Below are 16,640 nucleotides of genomic sequence, written 5' to 3'. Positions count from 1 at the left end.
AATTTAATGGCAGCCGCACACTACGCCTGCAGATCACTGAAGCCACTCACACTGACAGCTATTTCTACTGACAAAGCCAACAGAAGCTGCTGATTTTTTCATGGACACTTTTCACAAGACGGTGATGATGAAATTAATGGTCATCGACATCTTAATTCCTTGAGATTTTATGGTTTTAACATCTTGGTGTGTGTGTGTGTGTGTTTATTTATAAAGCTACACTTTATACACTTTTTCACTTATTTAAAACAAACAAATTAAGTTGAACATTACTAAATTGAATCTGTTTGTTTAAATTCAGCCCATATAAATTATTTGCAAGTACGTACATTAAAAACAAATTGTAAATCCAATTAATATTTTTTTTGGGTATTATATTATATTATATTATATTATATTATATTATATTATATTATATTATATTATATTATATACATTATACTATATATATTATACTATATATATATATATATATATATATATATATTTTATATTATCTCAAATAATAATAAAAAAAGAACTATCGTCAATGTGAGGTTTTTCTAAAGCAACATCGAGGGTCGGGACGGTATATTTGACATTGTTTTTTCTTATTGCTGCCGTTATCTGTCTCAAATATTATTTTTTTATTATTTTGAGCACTGTGAAGACACTATCATGGAGTTTTTCCTTTTATTCTTTCAGCAAATATAAATACAAAACAATTGTTTGTGGTACTCTCCTATTCACTGTGCTCTAAGTTTACACTTCGATGATGACTTCTGCGGCTGAAAAACCTAAAACATGTGAAAAGGGTGCTTGGAGGCCAGTGGGGAAAATGAAGTGCTGCAAAACAATGCTTAAATCTTATGGAATGACACAATAAAGTGTGCTAGTCTGGATGGATGGGTGTGTAAGTTTCAGTTTCTCAACATTTATAATTTATAGTTAAGTGTTTGAGAATTATTGTTATTATTATTATCATTATATAAACTGATTACATTTCTTCCAAATAAAAAAAGTGGTAAGTTAGAGCTTTTTTTGTAGAAAATTACAGAAAGTTGTTGTTTTTTTACATTTACCTTCATTTTTAAACAACACAATGCCATTTTTTTTTTTCAGAAGAGTTAAGAAATCTATATTTATTGGAATTTCCCTGACTTAACCACAATAAACTTTCACAATTGCCATTTTCAGCCAATAAAAAAAATAAAATAAAATAAATAAATAAATAAAAATCACTAATTGCCCCCTTCACACACTCTCCTCATAACTAGGCCCACACGGAATCTGTGCATGCAGAATTACACAGATTTTCCGCAGATTTAATTCTGTTTATTTACTTTAGTAAATGTGTGTAAATGTGTGTAAATCTATATTTATTCAGTTTTTTTATTAATTACAGTAATATTATTGACTAATGTGAAAATGTTCAACAGATTTATGTACAATGCAGTTTGTACAGTAATATTTTCTGTCTTTTAGTAGAGATATTATATATATTATATGAGAGTCTTGCTTTGTTTACCAAATAAAGTGAATCTCATTGGATTTGCATTTTAAACATTCAATAAAAGTTTAAAAAAATGTTATTTCACATAGTAAAGTTTTAGTTATGAAACTCCCAAAATAATTCCGCAGAAATCAGCAGATTTTTACCAAAATTCTCAGCAGAAATATCAAAAAACATCCGCAGATTCCATCTTGCCCTACTCATAACTTACACTCCCCCTAATCACCTCACTATTTAATATTTGCATAGACCTAAACTGCATTCCGTTGCCTTGTACTTGTACATATACATGTGTAATGACAATACAGTTGAATCTAATATAATCTAATGTAATTTGAATTTGGTGCAATGAAAAATAAAAGCTAACAATTTTATTTTGCATTACAGAATTTAGGTTTGGGGTAGTCAGCAGTAGTACTAAGAAACAACTATATATTTCATGAAAAAATAAATAGTTTTTATATGCACTTTGCTGATGTTTTATCTTCCACAAATATTATAAACGCATTCGATGGAAAAAAATCTAAAATACTGTAGCCATTTGGACTACAGTTTCTTCAGGGAAAGATCTGAGAACTTAAGGAAGCAAACATTCAAAATAGAAAAAACAAATATTTAATAGTGACTGCTTGCCATGTCTGCAGGCATCTAGTAAACCAATCGAATCCCTTTTGCATGCAATTAGCTCATTGTGAATTGTTTTTTATCAAAAACACAAGGAACGGAAACATCGTGCATTTCTAAAACATCTCTCTATCTGAGCTCTGGAGCTGTCAGGAAAGTTTGAAAATCGTTAAAGCCAAGCCAATTAAGAGCTGAAGTCTGTAAATGAGAGGAATTTCGGAGTGGAATTTCCTCGAGGGCTGACCTTAAAGTGCAGAAACCTGAGGAAATATTAACGCCAACAGCTGGAACGCTCAATAAACAACTAATTGGCAATACTGTCATGTTCGCAAATCGAAAATATATTTACTGCTGCTCATCACAGACCCTTCGCCTCAGGACGCTCAATGGAGAACAGCCTACATGAAGAGAATTAAGGCCGGTTTACACCAAGAATAATAATATAATGCCAAGATTATAACCATTATAGTAAAAGTTAATTAAAAAGTATTTAAAATTCTGAATAAAAAACAGACTTGATATAAATTTCACAGTTTAAAGTCTCAATAATTAGTCTAAAAAAGGTCTTAAATGTGAAAAACAGTCTTAAATAGAAAGGGGTGTAAATTATTAAAGAAAATTGTGAAATTGTGAAAAAGCTGTAAATGGGAGTTTACATTGTAAAATATTCAATTATATATATAAATTAGCAGAAATAGGAAAGATATAACTTCATAATTTAAAGTTTCTGAATAAAACAAAAATAAAATAAAATGAAATATACTTTAAATTAAATTAAATTAAATCAAATCAAATCAAATCAAATCAAATCAAATCAAATTAAAATGAATTACAATAAATTATATTATAATTAAGTTAAGTTAAATTAAATTAAAATGAAAAAGTTAAAGTAAAAGTAAAAGTTAAATTAAATTAAATTAAATTAAAATAAAATAAATTAAAATGTATTACAATAAATTATATTATAATTAAGTTAAGTTAAATTAAAATGAAATTAATAAAATAAAATAAAAATAAAAATTACCTAAAATGAAAATGAAATATAAAAATTTATTAAAAGGAAAATAAAATTAAATGAAATAAAAATAAAGATTAAATAAAATGTAATTAATTCAAATAAAATTTATTTAAATAAAATAACATTTATTTTAATAAAAAACAGCAATGATAACAATATCTTAAATGTGATGAACAGTCTTAAACACCAGAGGCTAAAAAGCCAAAATGGATAAATGTGAGACTGTCCTGTAATATACGAGGATTCAGTCTGATTGGCTGTCAGTGTTTTATCATTTATCAGTTGGAAAAAAACATTCTTAGACATTAGTGGTGTTAGAGCTTCAGTCTGAACTCCATTAATTCCCATTCAGAATGATTTTTAAAACAATATCTTCATCATCCCTGCTGTGAACGGCTCAAAACACAGTATGTGTGTTGAGGTAAATGTAGAAACAAAACTGGTGTGTATACAGTGGACTGTCTTCTTTATAGCAGCTCTGAGTCTAAATACTGCGGTAACACTAAAGCGAGGTTGCTATGCAACAAGCGTTCATACAATCTGGAAAGATCTGTTGTATTCAGACAGCATATGACTTCTTTGAGATATTATAGATTTTCCTAGGCTTACACAAGGGGGAATGAGACTTCCTCAGCGCTTTCAATAGTTTATCGTCAGGAAAGTTATAGTCTTGATATTCCCTTTTGGACAAGCTAAATGTGCATTAAATTTCCGAAGGTATCCCAGCATTCCCTTCAGCAGTCAAACATCTTTATGATGCTTCCCAATTTATCTACTTATTCAGTGCACTAAATTAAATAAAGTAAAAGCACATCATTTTCAGTGTGCAACAGAAAAATATAGGCACTTTAGGACAAACTACTTTACCATAACGGATCGCTCTGTTGCTTAGTTACAAGCCCTGTCAATCATCTTGTCACATCCTCCACATTTCTATTCTGATTAATATTCCACCATACCGGAGACGAAGTGACACATTAAAAGCCATTTGCGGCTCTTTCATGCAGAGAAATCTGCTCATGTGTTTGCATAATGATGCATTCAAAAGTTAATGACCAAACGTGTCTTGATAAAAGTTCACAGTGTTGTTGCAGATGAAACATGTCGTGGATAACATGTAATCAGGATGGAAACTATTAATCATTCAAACCACTTTACCTAAGCATCTCCACTTAACCTTTTTTCCCCGCATCTGCCATCCAATAAGCATGTTTTGTGTGTTTACAAAAAAAACTAGACAGGAATGAATGACTACACCTATGAAGTCTGTCTAATCCATGTATTTGATGATGAGTGTGTTAGATGTTTTTTACTGACAGCCCAAATTTAGCTTTGCTTTAACCAAGACGTTCCTTTATATACATCTCTTAGACGGCTTTTAAACACAAAATTAGGAGGAGGCCTGAATTAATTTAGCTAAACTGCAACATGGAAATACTACCAACGATCCATCAGTTAATGTTCTTCCCTCTCTCTCTCTCTCTCTCTCTCTCTCTCTCTCTCTCTCTCTCTCTGTTTAAAACTGTTGATAAAGCGCTGTCAACAAGTATTTTTCCTGCAAACCCCATAAGATGGGACAGCGCATCACACTACGGCAGCTGGATAAGTCCAAAAGGCGCAGTACTTTTTGCGGTTTGGTTTGTTTTAGTTCGGCTCATGTTCTTACCACAAACGAACTGCTCCAGTATTTGTTTGAAAACGTTCCGAGACCACCTCTTCAAGTAGGTCTCGGTAAGCTATTTTGGTCCACTCGAGTGCGACTGCTACATTCACACCTGCCCAAACGAAACGCAAAAAACAAACTCTAGTGCGATTTAACCGAACTAAATTAGGCAGGTGTGAAAGCACCCTTAAAGGCTTAACTAGGTTAATTAGGTTAACTAGGCAGGATAGCGTAATTAGGCAAGTTATTGTATAACGATGGTTTGTTCTGTAGTTTATCGGAAAAAATATAGCTTAAAGGGGATAATAATTTTGATCTTAAAATGGCTTTTAAAAAATAAAAACTGCTTTTATTCTAGCCGAAATAAAACAAATAAGACTTTCTCCAGAAGAAAACATATTATCAGACATACTGTGAAAATTTCCTTGCTCTGTTAAACATCATTTGGGAAATTTTTAAAAAAGAAAAACAAATTCAAGGGGGGCTAATAATTCTGACTTCAACTGTATATAATAACTTTAACTGTTAAAAGCTATTAGTTATTTAGTTACAGTTACTAGCAACTAATAAGGTTATAGTATAATATTTTATATTATAAAATAGAATATATATATATAAGTATATGGGTGTTTCCTCGTGTTGGGTTGCGGTCGGAAGGGCATCTGCTGCGTAAAACATATGCTGGATAATTTGGCGGTTCATTCCGCATTGGCGACCCCTGATTAATATAGGGACTAAGCTGAAAAGAAAATGAATGAATGAATGAATGAATGAATGAATAATAAATATAATATTGTTTCTTGTGGTCTGACTTTTGGCTTGTTATAGGGATTTTATGCAAGCTTCTAATTCTCTGCATGTTTTTTGTTGTATGTATTGTAGTGCTTTGAGTTTAAGAAAAGTGCATAATAAATAAAATGTATTATTATTAGAAGTAGCAGAAGTATTGTAATTAAAAGCTTATCTTTTCTGATTTGGATTGTAATGCAATGATGTGCACCATCGGTAACACTGCTTTGAAACAATAATTATTGTGAAAAGCGCTATACAAACAAACTTAAATTGAATTTGAGCAAAGATCTGCACATTAAATTTTAACTGGAAATAGTAGATAATCTGGTACCTTTAAAATACTCATTTTAACACACGGTGCTAGAATTTGATACTAATACTAATTTTATAATATTTAGCACTAACAGTATTTGAATTGGGACACAGCATCTGTGTTGACGACCTTACTTTTTTTTTTAAAGTGACAGTGCATCAGTATGGTGACGACCTTGAAATATTCTTTTCAATATAGTTTTCAAAATATTAGCAGTACATAAATGTAAAGATGAGAAAGTGCACCTCCTGGTAGCGAGCGAGACCTCCATTGACGGCGGCATCGATGACTCCATTTAGACACATGGTTAGTGGGTTGATGTTCTGCATCTGCCTGGTTTGACACTGCGTGATCAGCGTCCGCAACTGCAGGTTCTTGTTCTCGATGACCTCAATGGCATTCTCCAATGGACTCACTTCCACCTATGATGGAAAAAAATAATTAAAAAAAACAAGTAATGAGATGATGAAGCTTAGAAAGAGCAGCGGAAACATGCTCTACACCAGAATGAGCTTTATTTTCCAAGAGTGCACAAACACAATTTTTTGTACAGAATACATAGAGTACATACATACGTATCAACACAAGAACACAGAATGAAATTTAAATAAGTGGAGAATAAAGCATAAAGTTACAACAACTACATGGTTTACTGTGCATCGTTGGCTTCTTTTAACTGTACTGTAATATATATTTATCTAAAAGTATTTACAATTAAGTGGCTTTATTGAACTACTACTACTACTATGACTACTACGACTACTACTACAACAACTTCGATGACTACTGCTACTACAACAACTACTACTACTACAACAACAACAACAACAACAACAACTACTGCTACAACAACTACGACTACTGCTTCAACAACTACGATAACTACTACTACTACGACTACTACTACAACAACTTCGATGACTACTGCTACTACAACAACTACTACTACTACAACAACAACAACAACTACGACTACTGCTACAACAACTACAATGACTACTACTACAACAACAACGACTACTGCTTCAACAACTACGATGACTACTACTACTACTATGACTACTACTACAACAACTTCGATGACTACTGCTACTACAACAACTACGATGACTACTACTACTACAACAACAACAACTACGACTACGACTACAACAACTACGATGACAACTACGACTACTGCTACAACAACTACGATGACAACTACAACAACTACGATAACTACCACAACAACGATAACTACTACAACAACTACGATGACTACTACTACAACTACTACAACAACTACGATGACTACTACAACCACAACAACTACGACTACAACAACTACTACTACTACTACAACAACTACGATGACAACTACGACTACTGCTACAACTACGATGACAACAACAACAACTACGATGACTACTACTACAACAACAACAACAACAACAACAACAACAACAACGATGACTACCACGGCTACTACAACAACTACGATGACTACTACTACAACTACTACAACAACTACGATGACTACTACTACTACTACTAATAATAATAATAATAATAATAATAATAGTTGTTGTTGTCGTCTCTGTCATAAAGTGCTTTATTACATGGCTGTCCTGAATATTCGATTCTGATTCGTCAGTCGCAACATTCCGAAGCTATGTTATTCCAATGAAGAATGCACAAAAAAGCTAATTGTAATTGTCAGCAATGTATGCATTCTTCAGAAACCTATGGGTGACGTCACAGATACTACGTCCATATCTTTTACAGTCTATGGTTATTATATAGACCTATTTCTCTATATATTATTTCTTACACATTACATTTTTTCAAACTACTAAAATGTCAACAAAAGTCATTTTGTAAGCACAATATATGGAAACTTTTAATTAACAGATATTTTATACAGTGCTTTTCCTCTAAGCTTAATGCAGTGTGTGTTTTTGAGAATCATACAACAGCAGAAGTTTGTTGGGAGATCAGCTTACCAGTTCCCTCCTCTCCACTTCAAACCATCGAGAGATGCCTGGCAGACTCTGAACAAGCGTTAATGTCGTCCTTTCTACCCACAGGCTCTGAAAAAAAATAAATGAAAGCAAACGCTTATTGAGAAAGCACACTTCAACTGTCAGAGAAAGTCCACAAAGTCCCAAAGCGGCTGCAAAGTATACAACGAGGGAACGACTTTCCTCCTCCAGCATGTATAATACATATCATTTAATCTACACTTTAAGCAGCTCGTTCTCAGCAACACAGACTCCACATATTAAATTTCGCATTCATAAATTCATTTCCACCGTATAACGGAGGAAGCGCTGTAAGAACTTCAGATTGCTTGATTGGGATATTCAAAACCACCCCGGTCCAATATAATCGTATCATCTGGATGGCATCGCAGCCCAAGTTTACCTCCAAATGAGATTTTCAGACATTATTACTGGGCGGTAAGTGGACCGGGGTGCCGAGTACCCCCGGTGTCTCTGAGAATATAATATCTGGCAGGCTAAACAGTTTATTTCAAACACAGTAACCGCCGGAGGTCGGGGGGAAATCTAACCCCCGCGGTGGATCGAATCCACGCCGAGGCTGTGATTGTCTGTGCTGGATATATTGAGTGAGAAGGGGAAGGGAAATGATATTTGGAAGGAGCCAGTCTCTCAGCCCCTAAAACTTTAATTAGCCTCTCTGGACCGAGGCTGTGAATAATGCAGCATGTGAGAACACCTGAGCTCTCCACACACACACACACACACACACACACACTCTCAAAGTGAAGGAATGAATAATCACAAAAGTGAAAAGTGAAAGAAAAATGACATGAAAAGTAGACCAAGCTCACCCCCTGAATGAAAAACTCACACATTATTACTCACCTCCGTGACCCTCTACATGTTTTGAAGAATGTGCTGATCATTTTTTTGCCCATCAATTTATCGAATAGTTCGTATGACTTGGACACTAAATTACAAACTCTAATAATGGCATCTTTAAAACTTCACAATTAAGTTCCCAGCAATGCTGAATATAAATGAAAGGCTAATTCATGAGGACAGAATAATAATAATAATAATAATAATAATAATAATAATAATAATAATAATAATAATAATAATGAGGAGAAGTTCAATGGTCAATCAGTTCAACACTGCAGATGGAACTGATTTGAACGGGATCAAGATCTGTCTGAATATCCAACACAATCTCACGCCAATTCGTAACTTTTTGATTTAGTGGCTAATTTGTACGAATTCGTACAATCTAATTTGTACAATTTAGTACGATTTGCTCATCCCCCAATGACGGTTGGGTTTAGAGGTGGGGTTAGGTCCCACGCCTCCTTTTTAAAAATCGTACAATTTCGTACGACTGAACTCGTACGAATTTGCCACTAAACTGGCAAAACGTAAAATACTTACATTTTCTCGTGAGATCAGGCTGGAATATCTCACCGTTTAGGAGAATTTGGACTGCATTGATCAAACCATCTGGAAAGAGTCTCAATAACTAGACTGCCTTGAGGAGCATGTTGTGTGGACAGAGAACTGGACCGATGTTCACTTTATTGATGAAAATTTTAATTAAATTTTGTCTGATGGAAAACTTTATATTTGTAATCAAGACTAAACCAAAATTTTGTCAAATGTGAGTAAAGGTGGAGGTGAATTTACATGGTTTGGTGATTTTTTTCTGCAGCAGGAGTTGGATCTTCTTTAAAAATACATAGGTTTGAATGAATCATTTCTAAAATATTGGAAGAAACGGACTGAATACTGTAATGTAAACAACTGTTGAATGTATAACGATGTAAACCGATGGGCATATAAATTTACATAATCAAGTTCCAAATGAGCAATAATCTGTATACAACTGAAAAGTTATATTCTTCTTGATACAGACCTTAAAATCTCTTGGTGTTCTGAGCACTGACTGTGCCAAAGTGTTGCAAATGCTAAAGGCATCATCTCAACAACTCTTCTTTTGTCTGTGGGAGATACTTTCAAGCTGGTCAACTGTCCGGATGGGTTCTGTCTCCAGAACTTCATTTGCATGCTTTGTGTTCATGCTAAAATGTATCATGAATGAGTACCTGTACGCTGATGAGATTGGGGCTGGGGGGAAAGGCAGTTTAACCTGCTGACAAACAACAATTCATTTGCACGCTTTGTTTAGGTTTGTCCCCACCTCTAAGTAAAATGTATGAAAACTTGGTTTCTGCTGGATCAAGACAGAGTTCTTTCGATGATGCCACAGTGATGCTGAGTTCCTTCTTATTAAAGGATTCTGCTTTGAAGATACCCAAAAGTTCTCCCTGGTTTTTTGGCTCGTCTTAGAATTTCACAACAGTTTTGGTGCCGTAAGCCAGATGGAGAAATTCACAACACCCCCCCAAAGTGATTTTATTAATTCTTTTCTGTTGAGTTTGTAAATTCTTACATTGGTACGTACATAATTCTGTTGTAAAAAGTTATATGAAGATAAAGGATAACACTTTAAAATAATGGTCCATTAGTTAATGTTAGTCAGTGTATTTACTAACATGGACCAACTAATGGTAATACATTTATTATGGTATTTATTCATGTTTGTTAACGTTAGATAATGTTAAGTTAAATGATGCTAGTTTATGTTTAATCACTTTGCATTAATGTTAACTTTTGATTTGAATAATTCATGAGTTAGTGTTGAACTATGACTAATAAATGCTTGACAACAACATTATTCATGATTAATGTTAGTAAACACATTAGCTAACATTAACTAATGAACCATTATCCTAAAGTGTTACCAAATCAAGTATTAAAACACATACGTTTTGTTACGGTTATACCTGGTGTCGACATTACTCTGGTATCTTCAATTCGTGAAAGCTAAGCATTTTAAAAATGCTAAAGACCTTATAAGGACTACAAATGTAAACTTTTTTATCCACAATCACTCTCTGAAGATAGTTTTTCTAAATAATAATAAAAAAATCTAAGTCATGGGGGGGGGGGGCATTTTCATTAAAAAATGACTTATTAAAACAAAAACACACTTGTGACAAAGTCAATGCAAACTTGCAGAATGAATGCAAACTTCATGCAAAACAGCAATCAGCACATTCTTCAAAACGTCTCTTTTTGTGTTTGACAACAGAAACAATCATGTATGCATATGAGGGACAACAATAAATGACAACAAAAGCATAAAATCTAGCATATATAAACACAAACTGAATCCATTATATCACCTTAAATTCGTTTTCTTTGTCCTTGGTGCCCTTGTGAAATGGCCGGTCGTAGCGAAATCTCCAGATGTGGTTGACCTTATAGAAGCTCTTGATGTTATCGGGGACGCCGTCACGCTGCAGGACATCCTGGCTGTCTGGGATTGGTGTGACAGCATAGATTTGCAGATCTGGATAAGGATCCGTCAAGGAATTTTGCAATGTGTGATGCTCAAAAACAAACGCATCTGAAGTGCAAATGAATGAATGGTTTTGCACGCTACATTACATACACTCAGAAAAATGTATATATTTGTCATTTTGTTCAACTGAATAATTTACATTTGAGCTGAAACGACAAAATTATTGTTTGACTTAATTTTTAGATTTGCAGATCTGGACAAAGATCAGTCAAAGTTTGCAATGTGTGACACTCAAAAAATAAATGCATATGTAGAGCAATTATAATATATTAATAAACCATTTAAGGAGGATTTTCATTCAAAAATGCTATGTTAAAACAAAAACGCACTTGTTTACATGGCACCATATAAAACTATATGGCAAAGTCAATGCAAACTGGTAGACTGAATGCAAACTTCTTGGAAAACAGCAACCAGCACATTCTTCTAATCGTCTCTTTTGTGTTTGACAACAGAAACAGTCATATATGCATGGAGAGACACAAAACGCCACATAAATGATAACAGAAGCATAATATCAATGATGGAGTAATAATATAATATCAATCAGGAGTTTGCAATGTGAGACACTTAAAAACAAATGCATTTGAAGTACAATAATAATATGTTAATAAACCTTTTAAGGAGTATTTTCATTCAAAAATGCTATTTTAAAACACAAACACACTTGTTTAGATGGCACCATATAAAGCTATATGACAAAGTCAATGCAAACCGAATGCAAACTTCATGGAAAACATGGAAACACATGTATGGATGGACACAACAAAGGCAACAGAAGCATTAAATCCGTTAAGGAGTTTGCAATGTGTGATGCATTTGAAGTGCAATAAAAGTATGTTAATAATCCTAAAATGAATAAACGATTTTGCAAACTACATTACATACACTCAAAAAAAATGACGTTTGCTATTTGGTTCAACTTATTTAAAATGAGCTGAAAAAACACAATTATTGTTTTTGGGGGGAGGTGGACAACTCCGTTTTTTATATTCAATCCACCTTAATTTGTAAAAACGTTAACTTGAAAATACCACAATATTTATCTGCGCTTTTAATCCCATACGCTCCTAGACTTGCTTTACGCTCGTCTGATGCTGGTCTTATAACTGCTCAATGCAGCTAAAATCTATGGGAGACCAGGCATCATCTTCATTGGCACCTCAAAAACTCTTTACCCTTGGATATTCAAAATGCAGAATCCCTTTTTAAATCATGTCTTAAAACTTACTTTTTTACAGTAGCTTTTATTTGATTTTTAGATCTATACTATTATTATTATATGGCCACTTTATTAGGTACACCTGTCCAACTGCTCATTAACTCAAATTTCTAATCAGCCAATCACATGGCAGCTACTCAGTGCATTTAGGCATGTAGACATGGTCAAGACGATCAGCTGCAGTTCAAACCGAGCATCAGAATGGGGAAGAAAGGGGTTTTAAGTGACTTTGAATGTGGCATGATTGCTGGTGCCAGACAGGCTGATCTGAGCATTTCAGATGAGTTTATATTATTTTCTCTAGGGTTTACAGAGAATGGTCTGACAATGAGAAAATATCCAGTGAGCGGCAGCTCTGTGGGCACAAATGCCTTGCTAATGCCAGAGGTCAGCGGAGAATGGCCAGACTGGTTCCAGCTGATAGAAAGGCAAAAGTAACTCAAATAACTGCTCATTACAATGGAGGCATGCAGAAGAGCATCTCTGAACGCACAACACGTCCAACCTTGAGGGCTACAGCAGCAGAAGACCACTACGGGTGCCACTCCTGTCAGATAAGAACAGGAAACTGAGGCTACAATTCGCACAGGCTCACCACAATCGAATCATCTCAGACTGGTTTCTTGAACATGACAATGAGTTCACTGCACTCAAATGGCCTCCACAGTCACCGATCTCAATCCATTAGAGCACCTTTGGGATGTGGCGGAACAGGAGATTCGCATCATGGATGTGCAGCCGACAAATCATGTCAATATGGACCAAAATTTCTAAGGAATATTTCCATTTCCTTGTTGAATCTATGCCACAAAGGATTAGGGCAGTTCTGAAGGCAAAAGAGGTCCAACCTGGTACTAGGTAGGTGTACCTAATAAAGTGGCCAATGAGTATGTGTTTTTAATTATTTTTCTAATCATCATGTCTGTAAATTGCCCCGAGATGCTACTTTTAAAGGCGCTACATAAGAATAAAGGTTTATTATATTATATTATATGATATGATATGATATGATATTATATTATAAATACAGTGTTCAATATCAGATTTGGCTGTATTTCTGCATCTCCTCCTCCACCTCACCCACAAATGCAGACAACAGGCCAGTTGGAAATCATCCCCCGCAAAATGTTGAACACCCCAGCATCTTGTGCCTTACAGACGTGAGTTCTGATCAGCACATAAATATGAATCGAGCAGGGCAGACGTCCAGGAAGACCAATGATTAATCGCTGGCTTTGGATAACAAAACGCTGCGCTCATGCAGTTTGACCGGCCCTGTCTGCTCTAATTGTGCTGAGGAGGACGTCACAAATTCTCTGAGCTCCAGGCCTCCAGGTCTGTGTCTCATCAATTGAGCAAACACTCTCCTATGACCTGCCGTCTCCCCTGCTGATGTGTGCTCAGAGAGAGGAAGGGGATCGATTTGCAGACACGTGGATGTGTAGTTAAAGTTAGCCACTCTGGCCTTGGTGGAGTGAGGCTGTGTGTTGTGCTTTCACACTAATGTAGCGTAAATAGATTGCCAAATGGGCTACAGTATATGCACAGCTTATGTTTTCAGCCAATGATAAACTTCCTGCAAAAGGTTTATGTGATGATTTTCAATTTCATAAGGTTCATTTTATGGTATCGATGTTGCAGTGTCATTAAAATACAATCTATTAAATAGACTTAAGTTTTATTTAGTTGTTTAAGCATAAAACTAGCTGAACGACATCAGTACCAGCAGGCTAGTGCAAAAACTCCATTGAAAATACTGGGACGAAATAAATTTCTATATTTTAAAAACATGGCGCAGAAAAATTGAATTTAATGCAGTGCTTCTTGTCCACGTGTTACTTCATATATCAATGAGGCAGTGAAGATCACCGATTTTAAAAGAAATCAGATCTTAAACATGGCGATTTTAAAATGGCATGACAGTTCGCTGGAAGTGCTTGCATTGGCTGACTGAAACTTAAAAATAAGTCAGTGTGCATTTACTGTATTGGCTATTATGAACAATAACATTTAAAACTTGTTTGCAAATCACCACGAGGCAGAATAAAGATAGTGGTCTAGTACTGTTTGTGGTGTCAAAGCTCCCAAATAATGTGATTTCAACTTAAAAGTCTGCGATTAAAGTTACAGGAAGGATGTTTTACATCAAAATGCACACCAAATGCAATTAAAACTGTAGTCCTTAAGGCCTTGACACACCAAGCAGATGGTCGAGAGGAATTCAAAATATCTAGTGGTCATTTTGTTGCATTTAATAAATATTTGCTTTGAAAACTATTTAATATGGATTATCAGAATAGCAGACATATTTGCACAAGCAAATCTTTCTATGGTGAATGAGAAATACTGTGAAAATGGGAACCACTGCTTTGTTTATAGTTTGTATGTGTGCAGCACTAGTTCCCTTTTGTTTTCGTAGCCGCTATTTCTTAGACGTTGGTTTGGGGTGTCCCTGGTTTTATAGAAAGCACATGAACATTACATCAGCTATATCATTAAAATCAAATGTGGAACACATCTAAAACAAGTTAAGCATATTAAGCATGACATGGAATCATTTGACGTGATCACATTTCCACATACAAGTTTCAAATGAAAAGGTTTCAATATGTGTTGCATTTACGTTCCACATATTTTACATGTAACTGCACAGGCTTTCTGACAGTTTTTCTACAAGGGAAATTCTTAACGCAACATAACATTTTTTAAATTTTTATGTGATCATATTTTCACACGTCCTTAGTTGATCATATCTGGTCACAAGTTTCACATGAAAATGTTCCTAAACCATGTTTCATATGTTTCACTTGTGTTCCATTTATGTTCCACATATTTCAAGTGTGTAATTGCACAGGTAAACTTTGGGTTTTTTTCTTTAAGGGAATTTCTGAACCATTTACTCACCAGAAAGCGGTCTTGCAAACCAAATTTTAGATTGTTTATATCACACAATACGTGTGAAACACATGGCTTTGGAACATAACTTTTTATATTTTTAAGTGATCATATTTTCATACGTCTTCAGTTGATCATATTTGGTTAAGAGTTTCATGTGAAAATGTTCCAAAACCATGTTTCACATACGTTTCACTTGTGTTCCATTTATGTTCCACATATTTCATGTGTATAATTGCACAGGTAAACTTGGCGTTTTTTTCTGTAAGGGAATTTCTGAACCATTCTCACCAGAAAGCGGTCTTGCAAACCAAATTTTTGATTGTTTATATCACACAATACGTGTGAAACACATGGCTTTGGAACATAACTTTTTATATTTTTAAATGATCATATTTTAACACGTCTTCAGTTGATCAAATTTGGTCACGAGTTTCATGTGAAAATGTTCCAAAAACCATGTTTCACATACGTTTCACTTGTGTTCCATTTATGTTCCACATATCTCATGTGTATAATTGCACAGATAAAATGTATAGGTTTTTTTCGGTAAGTGAAATTCTGACAGATTTGCTCAACAGAAAGCTTTTGCTAACCAAATTTCAGCAATCACATGTTAACATCACACATGAAATATGACACACGGCTTTGGAAGAGTTGATTAATTTTTATATGTGATCATATTTTCACATGTCCTCAGTTGATCATATTTGGTTACAATTTTCATATGAAAATGTTCCAAAACCAATGTGGTCACACGTTTTACTTCTGTTCCATTTATGTTCCACATATTTCACTTAAAATTGACAGATTTACTTGGCAAAAAGCTTTGTTTTGCACACTTAATTTCAGTGTTTTGTGTTCAGATTCCTAAGTCTAAGTATATGCTATAAAAAAGAAAAAACACCAACTGTTGTGAACCTGCAAAGGTAAGACTCTTTTGAGTGAGTGCATGGCAGAGATGTGTGAAGGATACACTGGGCTTCAGCCTGGTAAATGGTCTGGTCAGGCTGGTTGGCGTGTTGCATTGCGATAGCATGAGGGAACTCATTGAGCATGCGCTGCTGGAACGCCTCCAGACGCTCGTAGTCATGACCACGACACACAAACTCCTTGTTCTGCACACACACACAGGCATGCACACAAATAATCTGGTTAATACTGACACCAAGTGGACTTCAGAGTTACTGTCAGAGAAGATCAGACTAGCAGAAAATG

General features: G+C 34.6%; 1 protein-coding gene across 4 annotated transcripts in view; it reads right to left on the bottom strand.

The window, feature by feature from the left end:
* Window positions 1–16,640, bottom strand: part of dock4b (dedicator of cytokinesis 4b) — a 173,987-nt gene that overhangs the window by 29,994 nt on the left and 127,353 nt on the right. For all 4 annotated transcript variants that reach the window (XM_056456057.1, XM_056456060.1, XM_056456058.1 and 1 more), the window contains 4 exons: window positions 16,399–16,540; window positions 11,127–11,293; window positions 7,885–7,971; window positions 6,148–6,324 (listed from right to left, as the gene is read on the bottom strand). In XM_056456057.1, the coding sequence (XP_056312032.1) occupies window positions 6,148–6,324; window positions 7,885–7,971; window positions 11,127–11,293; window positions 16,399–16,540 (573 nt within the window). The remainder of the gene's footprint in view (window positions 1–6,147; window positions 6,325–7,884; window positions 7,972–11,126; window positions 11,294–16,398; window positions 16,541–16,640) is intronic.

Source organism: Danio aesculapii, chromosome 4 (genome assembly GCF_903798145.1).
Source record: "Danio aesculapii chromosome 4, fDanAes4.1, whole genome shotgun sequence".
NCBI lineage: Eukaryota > Metazoa > Chordata > Actinopteri > Cypriniformes > Danionidae > Danio > Danio aesculapii.
Note: the sequence above shows the minus strand (reverse complement) of the source record. Positions and strands in the feature narration are given on the sequence as shown.